Consider the following 20,892-nt stretch of genomic DNA (forward strand, 5'->3'; position numbering starts at 1 on the left):
CAGAATAGCTTATGCCATCTGTCTCTTACACTTTGCCTCAGAATGTCAGCTGATTCCCCTCACTAGCTGTCTGCTGCCTGGAGCTGCAGGCCACTGCAGCTGCTGGCCTGGAAAGAGCTCAAAATTCAAACCTGAATCACAGTTTCAACTAACTGCATATTGTCCCTAAAGCATCAGCAGGTCGGAAATCCTAAAATGGGAGCCCTTTGCACAGTATTTGTCCCTGGAGCCATATTCCAGGGCCTGCCAGAGCTGATCAGTGGTTCCTGTGTAGAGTCAGTGTCCATGTGTTTGTTGTTGTCCAGACCACCTGAGAGACATGCCTTTGTCTGGTGGCTGTTTTTTTGTGTGTGTGTGTGTGTGTGTGTGTGTGTGTGTGTGTGTGTGTGTGTGTGTTTCTGGCGGTACTAGGCATTGAACCTAGAACCCTGGGCATGCTGAGCCATGCTCACTGAGTTATCTCTGTAGCCCTCAGGCTCCTTAAATAGAGTTCCGGGAACTGGTCAAACCCACTAGACCAGTGGGTTCTCCACCTTCCCAACGCTGCTACTTTTCCATACAGTTCCTCATGTTGTGGTGATCTCCAACCATTAAGTTACTTTTGTTGCTACTTCATGACTGTTATGAACTATAATATAAATATCTGAGTTTTCAGATGGTCTTAGGTGGTCCCTGTTAAAGGATCATTCGACCCCCAGGTTGAGAACCACTGCATTAGACATAATTTAAATTAAAAAAAAAAAAAACAACTTTTGGAATCTGTTCCCCTGGCACCTGAAAGGCAGAGTCTCATCAGGAGAGGAAGGTCATTTTGTTTTCATCAAAATGCCATGGGTGCTGGGGAATACATGTACAGGAGGCTGAAGCAGGAGAATTACAAGTTCAAGATCAAATAGCCTCAGAGCCAGCATCAAGACTCCTATAGTTAAAAAAAAAAAAAAAACAAAAACAAAACTCCTAGACTCTTACAGCAGAGCCAGGTGTTGGTGGCGCATGCTTGGCAAACACTGTGAGTTTGAAGCCAACCTGGTCTACAAAGCAAGTCCAAGACAACCACAGCTGTTACACAGAAAAATCCTATCTCAGAAACTAAAAAAGGAGAAGAGGAAGGAGGAGGAGCTGAAGAAAGCTACAGTAGGTTCAGCCGCCCTATGGGGAAAACTAGTCCTAAGGCCTTAGTTTTCCCATTTGTTAAATAGGAAGTGAAAACGAAAACAAAAAACAAACAAACAACAACAACAACAAAACAAATTTGGCAGGGCAGAGAGACAAGTGGGAATTAACTGGCCTCCATCGGGCATGATGTTATGTTGTCCGAATTCCCCTTTCTCCTTGAGAGGAATCCTGGCAAGGGCTCCTTAATTCAAAACGTGCTTTCTCTGTTTATTTCGCAAAGCAAACCTTAAATGCATCCATTTCCTCCTTCAGACTTGGAAAATAAAGAAAGCGGCCAAGTAGGTACAACAAATGCCTGTTGGGAGTGAGCAGTCAGGACAGCCCTCTCGTTCCTTCATTCCAAGCCCCATGGAAGGCCAGGGAGCTATGGTTCAAGAAACCTCCGTGGAGATGGGTTACTGGAGATGGGGCCAGACAGGAAACTGGGAGTCCAGCTGTGCTTCCTCCCACTTGCTAAGGACAAGTCATCAGGGCCAGGCAGGACCCCTTCATCCCAAGAAAAGAACCAGAGTGCAGTGGCAGCAGGGGGCGGGGGAGGAACCACTCACTGCCGCCTAGGCGGAGGCCAGCGTTACTCCACCTCCTTCCCCACACCGGTCCAGAGGGCGCTTCGCCGGACCCGGGCAGTGAGCGCCGCGATGTGGGCCGCGCTGCCGCTGCTGTGCGCCGGAGCCTGGCTGCTGAGTGTTGGGGCCACCGCGGAGCTGACAGTGAACGCCATAGGTAAGTGGGAGAAAGTGGGGCGCAGGGCTCCGGGGGCACCGCAGGATGAATGGAGAGCCCCTGGGGTAATCTCGAGGGGACCCGTGTCTTACGTGATTCGGAGAACAGGCCGGCAAGTGCCCAGGGTCCCTCTGATCCAGGCCTGGATACAGAAACCCTCAGCCCCTTCTGCCCTTCGCCTTCAGCAGGGAACACAGAACTTTTCTGCCCCGCCACGGGGAGCGGGACGTCCCAGCCTGTACTACCTCTTTCTGTGGACTTGGCCTCCGGGAATCGCCCTGCCTTGGTTGTTTGTTCGGCTGTGGCGCGTTGGGGGAGACTCCCTACCCTGAGGAACACCCTTCACCCTCGGCAGTTTTAACTGTAGTGTGTGTAGTGTGCTAGGAAAAGCTGGCACGGAAAAGTGGCTTTAACTCTTGGCAAAGAGCAACAAAAGACTACCTAATAAATACTTTAATACGTTGGTCTCTGCAGTAACTCCTAAAGGCGCGCTTGTGGGACGAAAGCAGCCACAGGTAGCTTATTCTAACCGGTGTTTATGTATGGACAGTGAAGATAGAAGTTAAATTATTTTCAAGTGCAGCTGATCTTTCACCACCTCCACCACCGCTTGCACGCGCCAACCACTTGTAAGTGTAAAGCGCCTTTCAATCAAAGCCCCTGGCTTGAGAGTAGGTGGTGGCCTGTGGTTTCTTAGCCCTGCTGTCGGTCCTTCAACATGACACGCAAAACTATACTTCCCTTTTGTTAATGATTTTATTAGGCTAAATTAATTATACTTAGTAGGTTTCATTATTACATTTTCATAGATGTATATAACGTCTTGATCATACTTCAGCTTTCAGAGCCAGATATAAGTGCCACATAGCAATGACCTGCAACGTCGCTGTCCTGGCACGGATCCCTGGGGGTCCCCAGGGGCAACATGGAGCCATTCCAAATGATCCAGACACAGATGGTGTCAGAGAAACCAGTCTAGAAACTAGCACCCGCCTCACCCCCACCCCCACTTCCCCCTTCTCTGGGTTACAGGGCTAGTCACAGAAGCATGGCCACCGTACCAGGGGCTACACCACTAGAGGAAAATGTATCTTCTTTCCCCCAGCAACTAGTAACTGCCTAGAAATCCTAAGGGAGGGATGGGACTTTGTGAACTCCTCCAACCCTTTCTTGGGTTTGTTTGTTCAGGTTTCAACTCACTAAGTAGCCAAGGATGACCTTGAACTCCTGATCTTCTTGCCTGTGTCCCCCCCAATTACAGAGATGACAGGCGTGTGCTTGTCACTCCCTAGTCATAAAACCATTCCTTTTAGAGAGATAGCTCAGTGGGAAAAGAACTTAGTACGGAAAGCCTGAGAGCCAGATTCCTATCCCCAGAACTATGTAAAAGCTGGCCGGGCAGAGCAGTCACCAGTATCTCAGGCAACAGTGGGGGTGGGGGGTCCTGGTGTAAACAGGCTAGCTAGATGACCTAAAATCGTTGAGGCCTGGGTTCAGTTAAAGATCCCTGCCTCAGTAAAGTGGGGTGTGACAGGAAAACACATGGCATCTCTGTGAGTACACAGTGTACCCATACACTGCACCCCCGAACACATGTAAAAATAAATAAATAAATAAAAATAGTGAAATGGATTTCATTTAAGTAAGCTTGGGATGGATTGTGTGTGTTTTCGTCCACCAACATTCTGAGGAATTCTGGGGCTTTCTTCCCTCCTGTTGGCTTGGAAACCCTCACAAGAGGCACAGGTCAGCCATCAACTTCTGCCCATCGCAGAGCCTGGTCCTAGGCTGGGGTTTGTCTTCTCTGAAAGCCTCAGCCACAGCAGGCCCTTACCCGGGGTTTGGAATCCCCTGCACCCTGCTCAGACCCTGGCTGACTTCTGGAGCAGGTATAGGACTTTCAGAGCAAGCTATAAATGCCACATAGCAATGACCTGCATTGCTGTGCTGGCACGGGTCCCTGGAGATCCCTTGGGGCAACACGGAGTCATTCCAAATGACCCGGACATAGATGGTGTCAGAGAAACCCGTCTAGATCCTTTACCCTCAAACTGCCCGTTTGTGTTGTGTTGTGATGCCTGCCTGTAATCTCAGCAGTCAGAGCTAAAGTTTAAAGATCGCGAGTTCAAGGCCAGCCTGGGCTGTATAGCCAGAAGCTGTTATAAACACACACATACAAAAGATGGATTTCCACTCAAGTTTTACACTGTTTAGGTTTAACAAGGACTTTTCATAGTGTAAAGTGTATTTGGGGGGAAAAATATCAAGGTCTTCATAATAATTATGATTATTGCTCAATCTAGAATAAAATTTTAATGTTTAGGAATCAAAAATAACTTTACATGATGTTTGTTGTTGCAGAAAAGGATATAAGGTGATTTTTAAAAAATACTTATTATGGCCGGGAGTGGTGGCGCATGACTTTAATCCCAGCACTTGGGAGTCAGAGGCGGGCAAATCACTCTGAGTTCAAAACCAACCTGGTCTACAAAGCAAGTCTAGGACAGCTAAGGCTACACAGAGAGACCCTGTCTCAAAAAAAAAAAAAAAAAAAAGATTTATTTATTTATTTATTATGTATACATACAGGCCAGAAGAAGGCATCAAGTCACATTATAGATGGTCGTGAGCCACCATGTGCCTGCTGGGAATTGAACTCAGGACCTCTGGAGGAACAGTCAGTGCCCTTAACCTCTGAGCCAACTCTGCAGCCTAATATGAAGTGATTTAATACATATTTTGTGAGACAGAAAGATAGGTGTTCAAGGAGAAAATGATACGTAAAATAGCCGAGCCTGGGGGCACACACCTTTAACCCCAGCACTCTGGAGGCAGAAGCCGGTGGATCTCTGAGTTGAGGCCAGCCTAGTCTACAAAGTGAGTCCAGAATGACTGAGGCTACATAGAGAAACCCTGTCTCGAATAACCAAAAAACAAATAAAAATTTTAAAAAGTAAAATATCCAACTCTTTTGTTGTTGCTAATGATGGTGTGTTTTGAGTCAAGGTCTTTTATGTAGCCGGGGCTTCCCTTGAACTCCTTCTCCTAGGTCCTCCTTCCTCAGTTGCCCAGGTGCTAGAATTAACAGGCTTGTGCCTCCACGACTAGCAAGGTATCCAGCCCTGTGTTTTATGTGGGGCGATATATGCACGTATGTACGTACACATTTAGGTTCTCATGCGTGAACAACATTTTCACAGGGATGTGTGGAGGCCCAAGGTCAACATCACGAACCTTCCTTGATTGTTCTGCTACCTTGTCCATCGAGGCTGGTGCCCTGTCTCTGCCACCCGTGGCTGGAATTACACATTAGTGTCCATGCTCTGTCATTTAGTAGGATCTGCGGACCCAGACTCCAGTCCTCTTGCTTTCACGCCCAGTGCCTTCATTGCTCAGCCATCTCCCTAGCCATGGTCTTATTTCAAATGTCAATATTTGGTGCTACGGGGTCAGTGAGATGGTTCAGAGAGTAAAGGTCCTTGCTTGGTACCAGGGCTAACACCTTAAGTTCAATTCCCAGAATCCTCATGGTGGTATATTTAGGTGTACATATGTACATACTGTAAAAAATAAAAATAATAATGTAAAACATTAACAGTACATGGAGGAGGGAGGAGACTGGAGAGAAGGCTCAGAGCTTAAGAGCACCGAGTGCTCTTCCAGAGGTCCTGAGTTCAATTCCCAGCAACCACATGGTGGTTTACAACCATCTATAATGAGATCTGGTGCCCTCTTCTGGCCAGCAGGTGTACATGCAGGCAAAGTAAATAACTCGTTATTTTTAAAAAGAACATTGGGCCTGGCGTGGTGGTGCATGCCTTTAATCCCAGCACTTGGGAGGCAGAGGCAACTGGATGACTGTGAGTTTGAGGCCAGCCAAGTCTATAAAATGGGTCCAGGACAGCTGAGGCTACACAGAGAAATCTTGTCTCGAAAAACTGAAAAAACAACAACAAAAAAGTACACTGGAACACATCTTGTGCAGCTATTTAAAGTTGTGTACAAGGAAAGGTTAGAATCCACTAACAATTGGTTTGCCTAGTTTTATAAAGTTTTACAGAAGACACAACCAACCTCATTTCCTTTCCCACTCCCTGTGGCTCCATTAAGGTACAGAGATGAGTAAAAATCGGTAAGCACAGACACTGCTAAGGCTAAAACAGTTCCTGGGAATGGTGGTACACATCTGTAACCCCAAATCTCAGGAGAGTGAGGAGTGTGTGCCCAAGATTTCAACTAACTTTATACTGAACTATAATAGCAAAAGTACCCTAATCACTAAACATGAATTTTGGTGAATTTTCAAGATTGAAGAGACTCATATAAATTGCACCCCATGAAACAAGAAAAGATTCCTGGCTCCCTAAAAATTATATTTCTGGCTAGAAAAAAAAAGTCTACTGACCACATACAGGGAACCAATAACTACCACCAACATCCAACTTTATGCACCAGTGAGGTTTTCCTTTTGTTTTGTTTTTGAGACAGGGTTTCTCTGTGTAGCCTTGGCTGTCCTGGACTCACTTTGTAGACCAGGCTGGCCTCAAACTCACAGATATATGCCTGCTTCTGCTGGGATTACAGCCACTGCACCTGGCTGCAGGATGGATGAATTACTTACTGGAGAGAGGTTAATTACAGAACCAGAAATAACTCAAAGACATCGTCGCACTGCCTCCCAAAGTGCTGGGATTACAGACGTGTGCCACCACGCACAGCTCCATCTTGGGGCTTTCTAGCCAGCCTGTATAGCCAAGTACCCGAGCTTCTGGTTCTCCCACACACCCCATCTCAAGAAATAAGGTAGACAGAGGGGAAGACACCCAAAGCCAACTATGCCCTTCGCATGTGCACACATGGGTGCACACCTCCCCCATACACCACACATAAATAGCAGTTTCTCAAAATGTCTTGTGGTAACAAAGCAGCAAAGGTTTGGGTTCCTTTTTTTGCACACAAGTTTTAACGAACCCGTATCAACCTCCTCTTTGGTATTTTGCAAATGCGAATCAGCTGGATGTGGTGGCACACACCTTTAATCCCAGACCTCTGAGGCAGAGGCCTGCAGACCTCTGAGTTTGAGGCCACCCAAGGCTACATAGTGAAACCATGTTTCAAATTAATAATAATATAAAATGAAAAATTAAGTAACTACTAAAATGCAAGTCAGCTCTCCAGTGCCCTACTTGGCTTTAGACTCAACATGATCACTAGGCATGTGCAGACCTAATTCTTTTTCTTCCTTTCTCACTTTCTATTTTTTACAGAAAAGCTTCATTTTAAGTCATGGATGAAACAGGTCAGTGGCCAACTTCTTCTTTTTCTCTTGCTACAAAGTTTCCTGTTAGCAAACTAAACTGTATCAGATTTGAGACAAAAGAGGAGATGTCCAACCTTGCTCTGTCCGGGCTCTTTTCCATGCTTCCAACTGGCCGAACTCCAGGAAGGATACAGTGACTTAAACTTCTAAATCCAGTGACGAGCCTAGTGGAAGCCTTTCCTGCCTTTGTTTCACTGTTGTAGTTTGTATTCAGAGCACCTTGCATAATGGCTGCAGAATCTCTTGTGAACATGAATCTGTGCAGTTTTTAAAATGATGGGTCCTAAGCCGGGTGCAGTGGTGCACACCTTTAAATCTCAGCACTCGGCAGGAGGCAGAGGCAGGGGGATCGCTATGAGTTCGAGGCAAGCCTGGTCTACATAGCAAGTCCAGAACAGCCAAGGCTATGCAGAGAGACCCTGTCTTGAAAAACAGAAAAAGCAAAAAGATAAAATAAAATAAAGTGGTGGGTCCTGCCATACACTTGGCTCAGCAATGAGCGGTGGTATCCAGAGGGCACCTACTCTTGGTGGGTCTCCTCGCTGAGGTCTCTTGAACTCTTCCTAACTGATGTCCTGACGGTTGCATGGTCTTCATTGCATGGCCACAGGTCCCTGGAGTTAAAGGATTTCTTTGTAACTTCCTGATATTGTCAGTGGAGAGCAAGACCAGGGTCCCACCTAACTGTAGATCTGTCTTGAGATAGTGGCCGAATGAAAACCTCCATGGACTGGGGATTCAGCTCAGTAGGCTGGATGCTTGCCTCGCCTGCACGGATCCCCAGCGCCATGTAACCCAGGCATGATGACATATGCCTTCCATCCCAGCACTTGGGAGGTGAAGGTGGGGTAGGAATCTGTAAGCCATCTTGTCTACAGACACTTGACACTACCTACATACATGACACCCTGGAGGAGTCTTGGGGGCGGGGCGGGGAATCTCTACAAAAACTCCCTCTGGTAGGCTTCACCTATTCTCCGGACTTGCCGGTGTGTTTTGTTTTTAGCACCGAAAGACATACAGCTCAGAGGAGTACAACCACAGACTGCAAACATTCACCAACAACTGGAAGAAGATGAATGCTCACAACCAGAAGAACCACACATTTAAAAGTACCGGGAAGCCCCCCCTTTTTTTCCTCCAGGCCTCTGGGAGAAGGAGGGGTGGGAACAGTTCAGATCTGGAAAGAAAACAGTTAACCGGCACAGGCTGGTGAGAGGGTCTGCTCAGGGCTAACGGTGGTGTAGCGCAGAAACTCAGACTCCTCACTGAGAATGTCTTTGGCGAATCTCAGATTCAGTGCAGGATATACATTTAGACGGTACTGGTAACTTTCTGTGGGGGTTGTGAAACTTCGGAGCGATTCTGGAGAAGGCTTGCCTGCTCCACCCCCAGGTCATCTGAGGGTACAGCACACACAGCCAAGATCTGTCCGGGTTGCTGTGAGGCCTTGCCTCTCAGGCTGCTCTGGGTCCATGAGCAGTCACTGCGATCACCCGGTCACTAGGAACACATCCAGTGTGATCACTGCAGTTTCTGAGAAAGGACTCTGGGCAGAAAACATGAACTGAAAGAAAAACAGGTGTTCTGTCTGTGCCTGGCCAGTATTAGCACATCACTCTGGAGCAAGGGCTAACTTGGGTTCAAGTGGAACTGACAAATGTTGAACTGGCTGGTTTGCAGTGCACACGGGATACAGTGCAGCTGGGAAGACACGTGCACGGGTAGAACAGCTCTTTACCTGGGTATTCGACAGTCTCACAATGGGAATCTAAAACAGTGGGTGCCTACGCTACACCCACCAGCAACTCTGGGGTGTGTCTGTCTGCCCAAGCATCTGAGAGGCACAGTATCAGTTGACCTTGCTATATTGAATCGTGTGTGTGTGTGTGTGTGTGTGTGTGTGTGTGTGTGTAATTTTGCTGGAGCCAAGTTGTAGTGACTATAAATAGAAAGAAGATGGGTGAACAAGGGTTCTTGTTTTTTTTGTTGTTGTTTGTTAGTTTATTAGCGATTCACTATGCTCCTCTATTTCATTGTGGGTTTGTTTGGTTTGTGTTTCCTTCTCTTTTGCAGTGGCATTGAACCAGTTTTCTGACATGAGCTTTGCTGAAATAAAACACAAATACCTCTGGTCAGAGCCTCAGGTTAGTGGATCTTTTCACTCAAACCTGTGGAATAAAACATTAAGCCTGCTGTGTTTCCAGCTAGATTCAGTCCTGTCCCAGCCACGCCTTGGGTGTCCCTGAATACTTTGAGAGAGCAGGATTCACCTCTCAGCACCCCTCAGTCCAGCCAGGACTTTTTCACATCCCGACCACAGTTTCCCCTTCCTCCTTTCCTCTCAGCCCCCGCCCCTCCCCCCAACCCCAGCCCTCTTTCCTCTTTTTCTCCTCAGAAAAGGGCAGGCTTCCCACCGATATTAACCAGCTATGGCACGTCAAGTTGTAGTAAGACTATGGCCTGCATCTCGATGTGTAACCAAGGCTAGCCTTGAACTCCTCATCCTCCTGCATCTACTCCAAAAGTGCTGAGTGGATGCCACCACACTCAAATTGTCATTCCTCATTCCCTTTTGTACGTATGTGTGTGCGCGTGTGTGCTTGAATATGTGTGGTATATGCCTGTGTGTTGTTGGTGCATATGTTTGTGTGTGTGTGTGGTGTATACATGTATGTGGTGGATACATGTGTGAGGTGGAAGCATATGTGAGTGCACTTGCCTACTCAGAACACGTACACATGGAGAGCCCACAGGTTCGCATCCCTGTCTTCCTCTAATGCTCTCCACCTTATTTTTTTTTTAAGATTTTTTTGTGTGTGTGTATTTAGGTGTGCATGTGTGTGTGTCTTGCCACATACACACACACACACACACACACACACACATTATGTGGGTGCCCATGGAGGCCAAAAGATGGTATTGGATGCCCTGAAGTTGAAGATATAGTTGTTGAATCACCTAATGTGGGTGCTGGGCACAAAACCTGGGTCCTCTAGAAGAACAGCAAGTGCCCTTAATTGCTGAATGCTGAGCCATCTCTCCAGTCCCATCACCATTTTTTTTTTTTCAGACAAGGTCTCAGTATGTAGCCCTGGCTGACCTCAAACTCTTTGTGTAAAGTAGGCTGCCTCTGCCTCCTGAGTGCTAGGATGAAAGGTGTGCGCCACCATACCCAGCTTCCACCTTAACCTGGAGTTCACCCCTTCAGCAAGACTAGCTGATCATCAAGTCCCCAGGACCTGCCTATCTTCCTCTCGACTCCAGCACTGGGGTTACAAAGTCACACAGCTGTGAGGACTCAGGCTCTCATTTGTGCACAAGCGCTTACCCACTGAGCCGTCTCCCAGACCTTTCCTTTCTTTTCAAAGCTTTTCATTTTAATTACATTTTCCTTGAAAATCATGTATTTGGTTGTTTCAGAATTGTTCAGCCACCAGAAGTAACTACCTCCGTGGCACTGGCCCCTACCCTTCCTCCATGGACTGGCGGAAGAAAGGTCATTTCGTCTCGGCAGTGAAAAATCAGGTATGCATGGCAGTTCCCACGTTTCCCCTCCAAAACAGCCATGTGGTCAGACATCGTACTAGGGCGGAGAACTCAGATGCTCACAGCATCTCTAAAAGGATATCCCTCCTTCTGCCTTTTCCCATCATCTCTCTTGTCCTCTCCTCTGCAAGACTCTGGATGTCCTTGCGTTAAGGTTCCCTCCCACCCTGGTGAGTAGAGCTGTGTCATGAGGGCACATTTATTGACTCCCTCTGCTTCATGTGTCCTCTCCAGGGAGCCTGTGGCAGCTGCTGGACTTTCTCCACCACCGGGGCCCTGGAGTCTGCTGTGGCTATTGCCAGTGGGAAAATGCTGTCTTTGGTAAGAAGTCAGCCATAGCCCATCTTCTACAGACCACCTCTCTCACCACTGGGCCTGGACCTTCTGGTTCATTCATGGGGTCAGCCAAGAGTTGTATTTCCATTGGATCTCAAGTCCCAATTTTGAGGCTATTTAGCCTGAGAATCTCAACCAGAGTGAAGGACTGTGCCAACGCTCCTTCCTGAGTGGGTGTGGGTGTCCATCACATTCCTCAGTTTTTCAGCCCAGTACTTCACCAAGATGAGCTCTGAACAGTAGATATTGCCTAGGAGACAGTCTTTCTAGGAGCGGGGCCCTTTCCCATGCTTGGTTATCTTCATCTGTCTACCCACTAACCCCCAAGAAGGGTGACACCTGTGAAGGAACTGTCCCACTGTGTAAGGAAAAGGGAGGTAGAGCAAGTTCAGTATAGCTATGAGAGGCTGGGCTGAGGAGGGATGGAGCAGTGTCTCTGGGCCTGCCCCTTTTCCTCTGGTGTAATACCATGAGATGCATCGTTTCATACTGTGTTCTACAGAACAAGTGTTAAGTAGGAGAGCCAGGTCATTTTGATCCCCTCCCAACATGTACCAACTGCAGGGCAGACACTCTGGGATATACAGATGTGGCCTGGCCCCTGGGGGAACTTTCAGGGTCATCACCACACAACACCAATTAGGCCACAAACGTGAATGAGCTAGCAAAAGCTGACACCTCACAGCAGCACTTCCATGGCCTCTCAGCCGTCTCCTCACAGGATCTGTGTTTCTTCCTGTAGGCTGAGCAGCAGCTGGTGGACTGTGCCCAGAACTTCAACAATCATGGCTGCGAAGGGTATGTTCCAGAAGGAGAGCTCACTCCTTCTCTCCTTCCTTTAGCAGCTGCTAGAGTCATGAGATCCCATCTACTGCCATGGGTAGAGAAGTAAAGGGTCTCACAGCTGGAAGGGGCAGGGCTAAGAATCTCTTCCCAAGATGCCACTGAGCCCTGTGCTCAGCATGGTCGGCCTCACTGGTCACCTAAGCCTCTGAACAAGTGGCCAAAAGAATCGATAGAGGATGGGCTGGAGAGATGGCTCAGAGGTTAAGAGCACTGGCTACTCTTCCAAACATCCTGAGTTCAATACCCAGCAACCACATGTTGACTCACAATCATCTATAATAAGGTCTGGTGCCCTCTTCTGGTGTGCAGGTATACATGCAGGCAGAATACTGTGTACATAATAAAATAAATAAATCTTAAAAAAAAAAAAAAACAGAAAAGAAAGTATCGATAGAGGAAGAAACATATCGCCCTCCAAACCCCAGATTCACATGTGGAGAAGTGATGGGCTCTTAGACAAGTTCCCTGAAGCACAAGCTGCCCCACCCTCTCGAGAGCTTTGTGAGTTTTGGAAATGTGTCCATGCATATCACTGTACTTGGCCAGCTTCCCGGCCTTCCTATTAATAAGTTACTAGCAACTAGCTAGTCCCATTTCCACAGTGACACTAGCCCGTCTCTCTCTGTCCATGTGAGCTGATCTCTGAAAACGTTCTGGGTGCTTAAGTAGGTTTCTGGCCATACAATATGCAGGAAGGCCCTTAGGGTCATCCAGGGCATGTTCTCAGCCTTGACTTCCTTGTCAGACTTAGCCTTGTCCTCACTGCTCTGTGGGACATCTCATGCACCATCTTCTACTCTGGCAGCAGTGACTAGCAGGGTCTCTAGCCTGAGTCCAGGGAATCAGGACTGATTGATGCTACAGCCAGGGATCCACCAGGGGACTCAGTTTCACCTCTCTTCTCATCTCTTTCCTCTGTGCAGCTTCGCATGGCCCATGGCAAGGGGCCCCAGCATCTTTGGAAGTCTGTTTGCTTTGGGTCCTGGCATCACTGCCATTTTTCATTCAAGTACCAGGCTCCCACCATATCCCCCTGTGGCCCTGGGCATAGGTGACCCAACAGGCAGCGGAACACAGAGCTAACATTCCACAGAGTTGAATAAGGCATATGTGAGCATGTCATAGGTCAAGTGCTAACACGGGTTATAGGGAGAAGAGCAAAGGCTGGACAGACGGGTCTGCTGAATGAGTTTGTTTGGGTTTGTTTGTTTGTTTGTTTGTTTTGTTGGGAGGTAGGAAGATGGGGAAGATTGACCTTTAGAATCTTTGAAGGCTGGATTCAGACTGCTGCCTGGGCATAATGTCCCATCGTAGTAGCTGCCACCTGGGGCAGACATGAGGGGGTCAGGAAGGTTGTCTGTGGAACACTGGCCGAGAGGATGCCTGGTATAGATGGTACTGAGGTGACAGTGACTCCTGCCTGCTGAGAGGCTGTCTGCTTCTCCTGACAGGAGTCCCTGTCCCAGAGAAGCACCAGTGGCTCAGAGCCTCTCAGACCTCCCAGAGACCTCTGCCACTGGAATGTGCCCTACCAAGACCCCAGTGATCCAAGCCAAGGGCAAACATTACCAAGCTCCAAACAGATGACCACTCTGCTCTGTGAGGCCAGGCCCAGAACTGCTTACATATGTGTTCTTTTTGCAGAGGTCTCCCAAGCCAGGCCTTCGAGTACATCCTGTATAATAAGGGCATCATGGGAGAAGACACCTACCCTTACAGAGGCAAGGTAACTGTGGGTGATCTCGGCTATGTCTCCTCTCAACTCTATTTCACCCTTATCCCCCTCACGCCCTGCTGCCATTCAAATCTGCACCCCCATGGTGCTTGCTTGTACCCTCTGCTCTCACCAGGGACCTCTTGTCACTCCTGCCCTATAGCATCATCTCTCTTTCTTGAATGCCCCTCTGCAGTATCCTCCCACCTCAACTCAGCATGCCTTATTCCTTTGTGACTCCGTCGGTCCACCCTGTGTCACCACCGCCATCTAGAATTTGGCCTCTCTTCATCACCACCTAGCTGGCCTCACCGTGGGTCTCTCTGACTAGCTCTGCCTACCTTGGTCAGAGCAGCCTGGAGGCTCCCAGGATCTGCTTCACTCACACAAGGCCTGTCTTTCCCATCGTTGTGCCCAACAATTTCTAGCTTCCACAAACCAGGTCCCCCTCCCGCAGTTTGTCTTGAGACTTAATCTCCACCCATTTCTGGTTAGCACCGTTCCTTGGACTGCCCCAACCCTGCTACATAGGTTCCCAACTTCTCTTCTCTGACCTTAAGCTGGCTCAGATCCTTCCTTGGGCTCTGACCAAGCACTATGCATTTGTCCCAGGCAGAAACAGAACTGTTTCCTGCCCACGGTTTCTAAACATCTTGAGGACAAGGATACTTTGAGCCCTTCTGGTGTGCACTGTCAATAAGGCTCTGATGCATGCAGGCTCCTATTTAAAAAAAAAATGCTGTCAACACTCACAGGGAAAATGAGAGCTCGGCCAAAGGCTAAGCATCTCTAACCTGTATTCCCTTCCCTATTCTGTCCTGAATAGGATGGTCCCTGCAAATTCAACCCCAAAAAAGCTGTCGCGTTCGTCAAGGACGTTGCCAACATCACACTCGTGAGTACTGGGTCCATCTCTAGCTAAGGAGTGTGTTCCAGGAGCAGCTCCCTATGGCAGCTCATCCGTGATGGAGGAGTCTGGGCTACTTCTCACTCCTGCTCACTAGGAAGGCTGTTTGCTGGAAGATAGGAAAGAGATCGTGGCGTGACTGGGGGGGGGGGGGGGGGGGGCTGGGGGTGGTGGTGCCCTGGGTCCTGAATGCCAAGTCTATATGAGGCTTATGGTTCTGTTTTCTCATCTGAAATGCAAGTGATCATCTCCACCATCATTCCACTAGGACAGTGCTTCTCAACCTTTGTAATGCTGCAGCCCTTTAATACATAATTCTTCCTGTTGTGGTGACCCCCAGCCGTAAAATTCTTTCATTGCTAGTTCATAACTGTAATTTTGCTACTGTTATGACTCATAATGTAAATATCTGACATGTGACCCCTGTGGAAGGATCGGTCGTACAACTTCCCCAAAGGGGGAGGCCCACAGGTTGAGAACCACTGCGCTAGAGGATGGAGCACGCAGGTCAGATGTAGGAAGATTAGGAGCATGGACCTGTCAGTTCGTCAGGTCAGGCTACGTTTTGCTGCGGCCATGACCATCCTCAAAGTTGAAGGGTAGAGTGTGTCTCCTGTCACCTGTCTGTGGTTTAAGTGGGGCAGGGTGCATCCTGTGTTGTTGGCTTCACTTCAACACCCAGGCTGAGAGTGGCATAATAAGTTATGTCACACCTCATCTTGAGTACATGGGGAAACACATTTACTTTACCAGTGAGAAACTAACAGATGCCTGCTCACACCACCAACAAACCAAAGCAATCGCACTGCATCCAAGTCTAGCTTGGTGAACCCATGAGTTTGTTGGGGTGACTTGCAGTAACGTGAGTAACCTCCAAATGGCTGTATCACCAAAATGTCTCACCCTAGAGAGGATGACAACCTCCCATAGCTGCACAGTAAGGAACATGCCACCTCCTGTGTACAATAGCACCTGCAGAGACCACCTGGATCTGGGACAGAATTCTATACAGCGTTGACAAGGACTCAAAGTGGAAGTAGATAGAACCATAGGTGATGGTCTTATGACCCTCCCCTCCCCCTCCTCCTATGAGGGAACCCCAGCAAGTCCAATCTTGTTAGGTCTAATCAGGGCTACCCTGATTAAGATGCTAAAGGCTGTTGTACCTGAAGGACAGCATTCCGTAGCACACAGTCATACCCTGCTTTTCAAAGAGAACACGTGAGCATGTGTGAATGACCCCGTCCGTCTGGTAGGCACCCGCTCAGTCTGGGAGGACTGCGTAGGAGGTAAGAAACCTCCATGATGTGTGCAGTTACGATGTGCACGTGAGGGGGGCGTGTGCCTATAAAAAAAGATGCAGGTCACAAGTAGGTAATTTATGTAATGACAGCAGCTGCCATCTGATTGAAGGGCATGTCAAGTCTCCATAGTAATAGCAGGTGGGAGTGATTAGCCACAGTCTAGAGCCTCATGACAGGCATTATCTCCAAATAACCTAGGCCATGAATGTGGCTATTACCTTCATTTGGTAGGTGAGAGTAGTAGTCTCAAAGGAGCCAAACCATGTGCCCAGGAGCTAGGAGGTGGGGCTGGATTGGAACTGAGGTATGCCACTCCAGAACTGAGGTTTACCACTTCAGCAACACAGCCCACAGCTGGTAATAGAGATGTTATTGTCTCCTGAAAAGAAACATGCTTTTTAACACATCCACCAAGTCTGACAAGAGTCTTGTCGAAGCCTGGAAAGAGCCCAGAGAGCAGGCCAGAACTCCCAGACAGGACAAGGGACAGCCGTAGAAACAGCGCCTGCCACGAGGTCCTGGCCCTTAGTGTGAGCAGGCCTTTGTGATCTCCTGGGCTCCCAAGACCTCCAGCAGTGCTTGGAAGGCACCGCTGCCTGAGTGAGGAGGACACGCTGGTTACTGTACTCTCTCTCTCTTCCTGTACTTTATTTCCCTTCTCTGAGCTCTGGCCTCAACTCAGGAGCCTCCAGCCTCATGCCCACTCCGAAGCATCTCCTTATCATGACCACCTCTCTCAGTTTTCCCCAACTGGGGTGCTTTAAAACACATGAGTGTAGGAGCCACCCACCTTGCCCTGGAGGGAGGCTTTTAAGGTCTACCAGATGCTTCTGGCTGATGCTCTCCCCCTGCCTCCAAGAAGCTCCCATGACTCCCTTCTGCATGCCTTCCCACACTGAGGTGGCAGGTCCTACTCAGGAGACTCAGAGCCTTGGCTAGCTTTGGTCTTAGCTATTTGTGGATCTGTAAGATCTGTGTTCCACCAGTGAAGCTCTCTAGATTGTCACCCTGGATGTGGAGCACTGGGCACAGAAGCAAGAGTGCCATGTTCGTGTCTGCATCACTCACAGGTGCTGGCCTCGGGGGTCAGCTGTGACTGAGAGAATGAATGAGCAAGCTGTGTATGAGGTTGTCAGGGAGACAAATGAGAGCATCCCAGACACTCAGAATGTGAGGGTAAAGGCTGAAGCTATGGGGTTGTTAGTTTGGTTTGGGAAGGAAAAATTGAAAACCCAAATAGGCTATAGATGCAGCTTAATCAGACAGCACTTGCTTAGCATGTACGTACATTTGATCCTCGGGTTTGATCTCCACACAAATGCCAGGCCTAGCAGCACACACCGCATGTAGAACATGCCTAACGTTCTCAAGATGCTACCTTCCAGAAGACAGAGGCAGACAGATCTGCACGAGTGTGAGGCCAGCCTGGTCTAGGACCTGAGTCCTGAGTCCAGGACAGCCAGGGTACACAGAGAAACCCTGTCTCAAAAATGGGAAAAAATAAAAATTGCCGGGCGGCGGTGGCACATGCCTTTAATCCCAGCACCCGGGAGGCAGAGGCAGGCAGACTGATGTGAGTCCAAGGCAAGAACAGTCAAGTCTACACAGAGAAACCCTGCCTTGAAAAACCAAAAAAAGAAAACAACAAAATCCTACCTTCCATTCCCATCACTGTTTATTTGTTTTGAGACAGTCTATTACATAGCTCTGGCTGTCCTGGAACTCAATACATAGACTAGGATGGCTTCGAACTCACAAAGATCCACCAGTCTCTGCCTCCCAAGTGCTAGGATTAAAGGTGTGTGCCACCATAACCAGTTTTAAAAGGATTTTTAAAAGATAAAATTTACCCAAGCCAGGCATGGTAGTACCAGGCTGAATTCTCAGCACTTGGGAGGTAGGAGGCAAGATCAGCCAAGGTCATCCTCAGCTACAAAGCAAGTTCAAAGCCACCCTGGATCACATGAGACTCTCAAAACATAACAAAAATCAATCCAAAGGTGCGGCACTCTGCAGAAGGAAGTGGTGTCTGCATCACAGCTTAGTGCCAAGAGCTCTGGAACTCTAGCCCCTACCTTCAGGCAACAGACCAGAAGCATGGTGGGGAGGTGGGAGAGGCCACACATGTCTGTCAACCCTTCTGTCTGTCTGCAGAATGATGAAGATGCCATGGTGGAGGCTGTGGCACTGTACAACCCTGTGAGCTTTGCCTTTGAGGTGACTGAAGATTTTATGATGTATAAAAGTGGTGTGTACTCCAGGTAAGCCAGGGTCCTGGGTGGCAGAAGGGAGTGTGTAAGATTGGGTTTCCTCAAACCCAGCACATGGCTTCTGGCTCAGCCTAGGCTCCCAATTAGATTACATTTGAGACTTATCATATGTTCCCTCTGTTAGTCTTCTGGCGGCTCTGAGTGTCAGGGACCAAGTCTCTATCCCAGGAAAAGGAGGTCACAAAGGATGCTATAGGCCCAGCCATAGTGGCTAAGTCATACCTAAGGCCAAAATCTATTCTCAGAGCTCTGTGGTCACCTACAAAAGTGCTTAATTCAGTCGAGAAAACTAAGGTTTGAAAACATAGTCAAGTATTTGAAGATGGGGTTGGAGATGCAGTCCATTTGGTGAGCGTTGGCCTAGCATACACCCCATCCTGGGATGTGGTGGTACACATCTATAATTCCAGCAGTAAGGAGGTAGAGGCAGATCAGGGTCATCCTCAGCTGCATAGTGAGCTAAGGCTAGTCTGGTCTGCATGGGACCCTGTCTCAAGAAAAAAAAAAATTGAAAATGAGAAAGGAAAAGTAGCTGTTCTCAAACTCCAGAATTCTGTGCTGGACAGTTCATTATCTGGTTCTTCGGGAGTACCCAGGGCCTCATGGACAGTAGGCAGACGTTTTATTACTGAGTTGTCCCAAGCCCCCCTTAGCATGTCTAATGTGGGATTTCTTGTACCCACACATCTTAGCCTTCCTGTTTGGTGACAAGAATGAGTTCAGCAAGGAGTCTCTGTTCTCTAGTCACCCCCAGAATGTCCCTGTTCTTCAGGGCTTTGCCCTCAGCCCTCAATGCAGTTGTCAGATACAGCTATAAATCCATAAGCCAACTACGTGGCCCACCAAACCTCTTCCAAGTATTAGATCCATGGTTAGATCTGAAGGCCCCTGCCAATTCAACCTGGGTGGCCATTGGGACCTCCAACCCTGTGCCCAGCCCCAGTGTTCCTTTAAGGTCTCTGTGTCTGTTAACTCACAACCCTGCTGCTGCTGAGGGAGAAGCCACAGCCCCAATAAGCTGCTCACTCTCCTCTCCTACCATCATCATCTTCTCCAGATGCTTCCTCAGTGGCTTGATCTAGACATTTGTCTCCCCTACGATAGACAGACACCTGGCCCCTTGCACATTTGGACCCAGAGTCCTTCCCCCCGCCCCCCAGACAGGGTTTCTCTGTGTAGCCTTGGCTATCCTGGACTCACTCTGTAGACTGAGCTGGCCTCGAGACTCACCTGCCTCTGCCTCCCAGAGCACTGGGATTACAGGTGTGTGCCACTGCACCCAGCCCAAGTCCTTCTTCTGAAGTGCTTTTCTGGCCAAGAAAATGTATGCATACATATATTCATGTGAGTGTGTCCAAGTGTGCATGTGCAAGCATGTGAAGGCCAGAAGTCAACCTAACTTTTCTTTATCCTATACTACAAGCCTTTATAAATTCCATTTTCATTTCTAGTACTTCCTGTCATAAAACCCCAGATAAAGTAAACCACGCAGTCCTGGCTGTTGGCTATGGAGAACAGAATGGGTTACTCTACTGGATTGTGAAAAACTCTTGGGGCTCCCAGTGGGGGCAAAATGGGTAAGTAGCCTGCGGGCTCTACTATTGGGGCCCATGTTGTTCATGGCTAGAGGTGCTCCCTGGTGCAAGGCATCTCCACCTCAAAGTTCAAAATTCTAAGGATCCCCAAGGAAAGGGGAACATGAATATGGGACCTTCATATACCAAGGCCCTGTTAGCAAGAGCCCTCATAGGATCCCAGCTCCAACAAGTCTGCAGGGGACAGGACACCAATTGGTTTAATGGGGTTGGTCTGTAACTAAAGGTTGAAAACAGCCAGACCTCAACATCTTGCTGGGACAAAACCAAGCACTGGAAAGGTCTGAGAAATAAAAGCAATGAATTTGCTACATTGAGTGACGGCCCCTCTTTTGAATCAGGATGGACAGACAGACCTGAAAAGGAACGTTTTTATTTTTAGAAACTCCTAGTGGTGGTTAGGTAGTTATGTGAGGGCCTGGACAGAGGGAAGAAGGGAAGCTCCATCAATTCTGAGAAGTATTATATGCAAGAAAAATGAAGTAAGTAGTTGACACCAGTCATTCCCTACTGGTAAAAAATAAGCCTGTGGTAGTTATTCTGTGAATAAATCCAGAGAGCCTAACCCCTGTAGTCATGTCTTGGTTTGCACAAGAATATTCTAGAAAGCCCTGTGGTTTAATTGCCACTAGTCAGTCCTTAATCCCTTCTCTCTGCCCAGGTACTTTCTCATTGAGCGTGGGAAGAACATGTGTGGCCTGGCAGCCTGTGCCTCCTACCCTATCCCCAAGGTATAAGCCAAGGCCAAACAGGCAACTGGTTGGCAAACATAATGAAGAACTGGTCCTTTGACAACAAATCCTGCCCAGGAAAACAGTGGGGAAATCCACCCAGAGGCCCTCTCATTTCTGCATTGAGCCTGGAAGCCTAAAATAGTGAAGAAGAACTCAACCAGCAGCAAGCCCACCCATATGACACCAAAACCAGCCATGTGCCTTGAATGTGGTTAACTCACATAACTCATGTGGACCTAGAATCTTCTCTTTCCAGCTCTCTTCATGTAGAGTGCTCCAATGACTACTTTTTCTATGTTATGGATTCAATAAATGCACAGTGAACACCTCCCTGGGCTGGGCCCGGGCCTCTGCCATTCCTTTCCATCTCCATGGACGACAGAGAAGGCATCACTAGCTGGGAGTATGGTGGGGGTGC

General features: G+C 48.4%; 1 protein-coding gene across 1 annotated transcript; it reads left to right on the plus strand.

Annotated features, from left to right (window-relative positions):
- Positions 1 to 1,744: 1,744 nt before the first annotated feature.
- Positions 1,745 to 20,697, plus strand: Ctsh (cathepsin H). Its single transcript, XM_051140186.1, has 12 exons — positions 1,745 to 1,899; positions 7,167 to 7,198; positions 8,226 to 8,331; positions 9,296 to 9,366; positions 10,643 to 10,747; positions 11,003 to 11,089; positions 11,847 to 11,902; positions 13,595 to 13,676; positions 14,491 to 14,559; positions 18,030 to 18,136; positions 19,597 to 19,722; positions 20,402 to 20,697. Exons 1-12 carry the CDS (start codon positions 1,815 to 1,817, stop codon positions 20,475 to 20,477), a joined length of 1,002 nt encoding a protein of 333 aa, XP_050996143.1. The 5' UTR covers positions 1,745 to 1,814; the 3' UTR covers positions 20,478 to 20,697.
- The last annotated feature ends 195 nt before the right edge of the window (positions 20,698 to 20,892 follow it).

Source organism: Acomys russatus, chromosome 32 (assembly GCF_903995435.1).
Source record: "Acomys russatus chromosome 32, mAcoRus1.1, whole genome shotgun sequence".
NCBI classification, from domain to species: Eukaryota; Metazoa; Chordata; class Mammalia; order Rodentia; family Muridae; genus Acomys; species Acomys russatus.

Coding starts and splice junctions, on each gene's coding strand:
- Ctsh (XM_051140186.1), top strand. CDS start 1,815: ATGTGGGCCGCGCTGCCGCTGCTGTGCGCCGGAGCCTGGCTGCTGAGT. Junction 1,900..7,166: donor GCTGACAGTGAACGCCATAG/GTAAGTGGGAGA, acceptor TATTTTTTACAG/AAAAGCTTCATTTTAAGTCA. Junction 11,090..11,846: donor GTGGGAAAATGCTGTCTTTG/GTAAGAAGTCAG, acceptor TTCTTCCTGTAG/GCTGAGCAGCAGCTGGTGGA.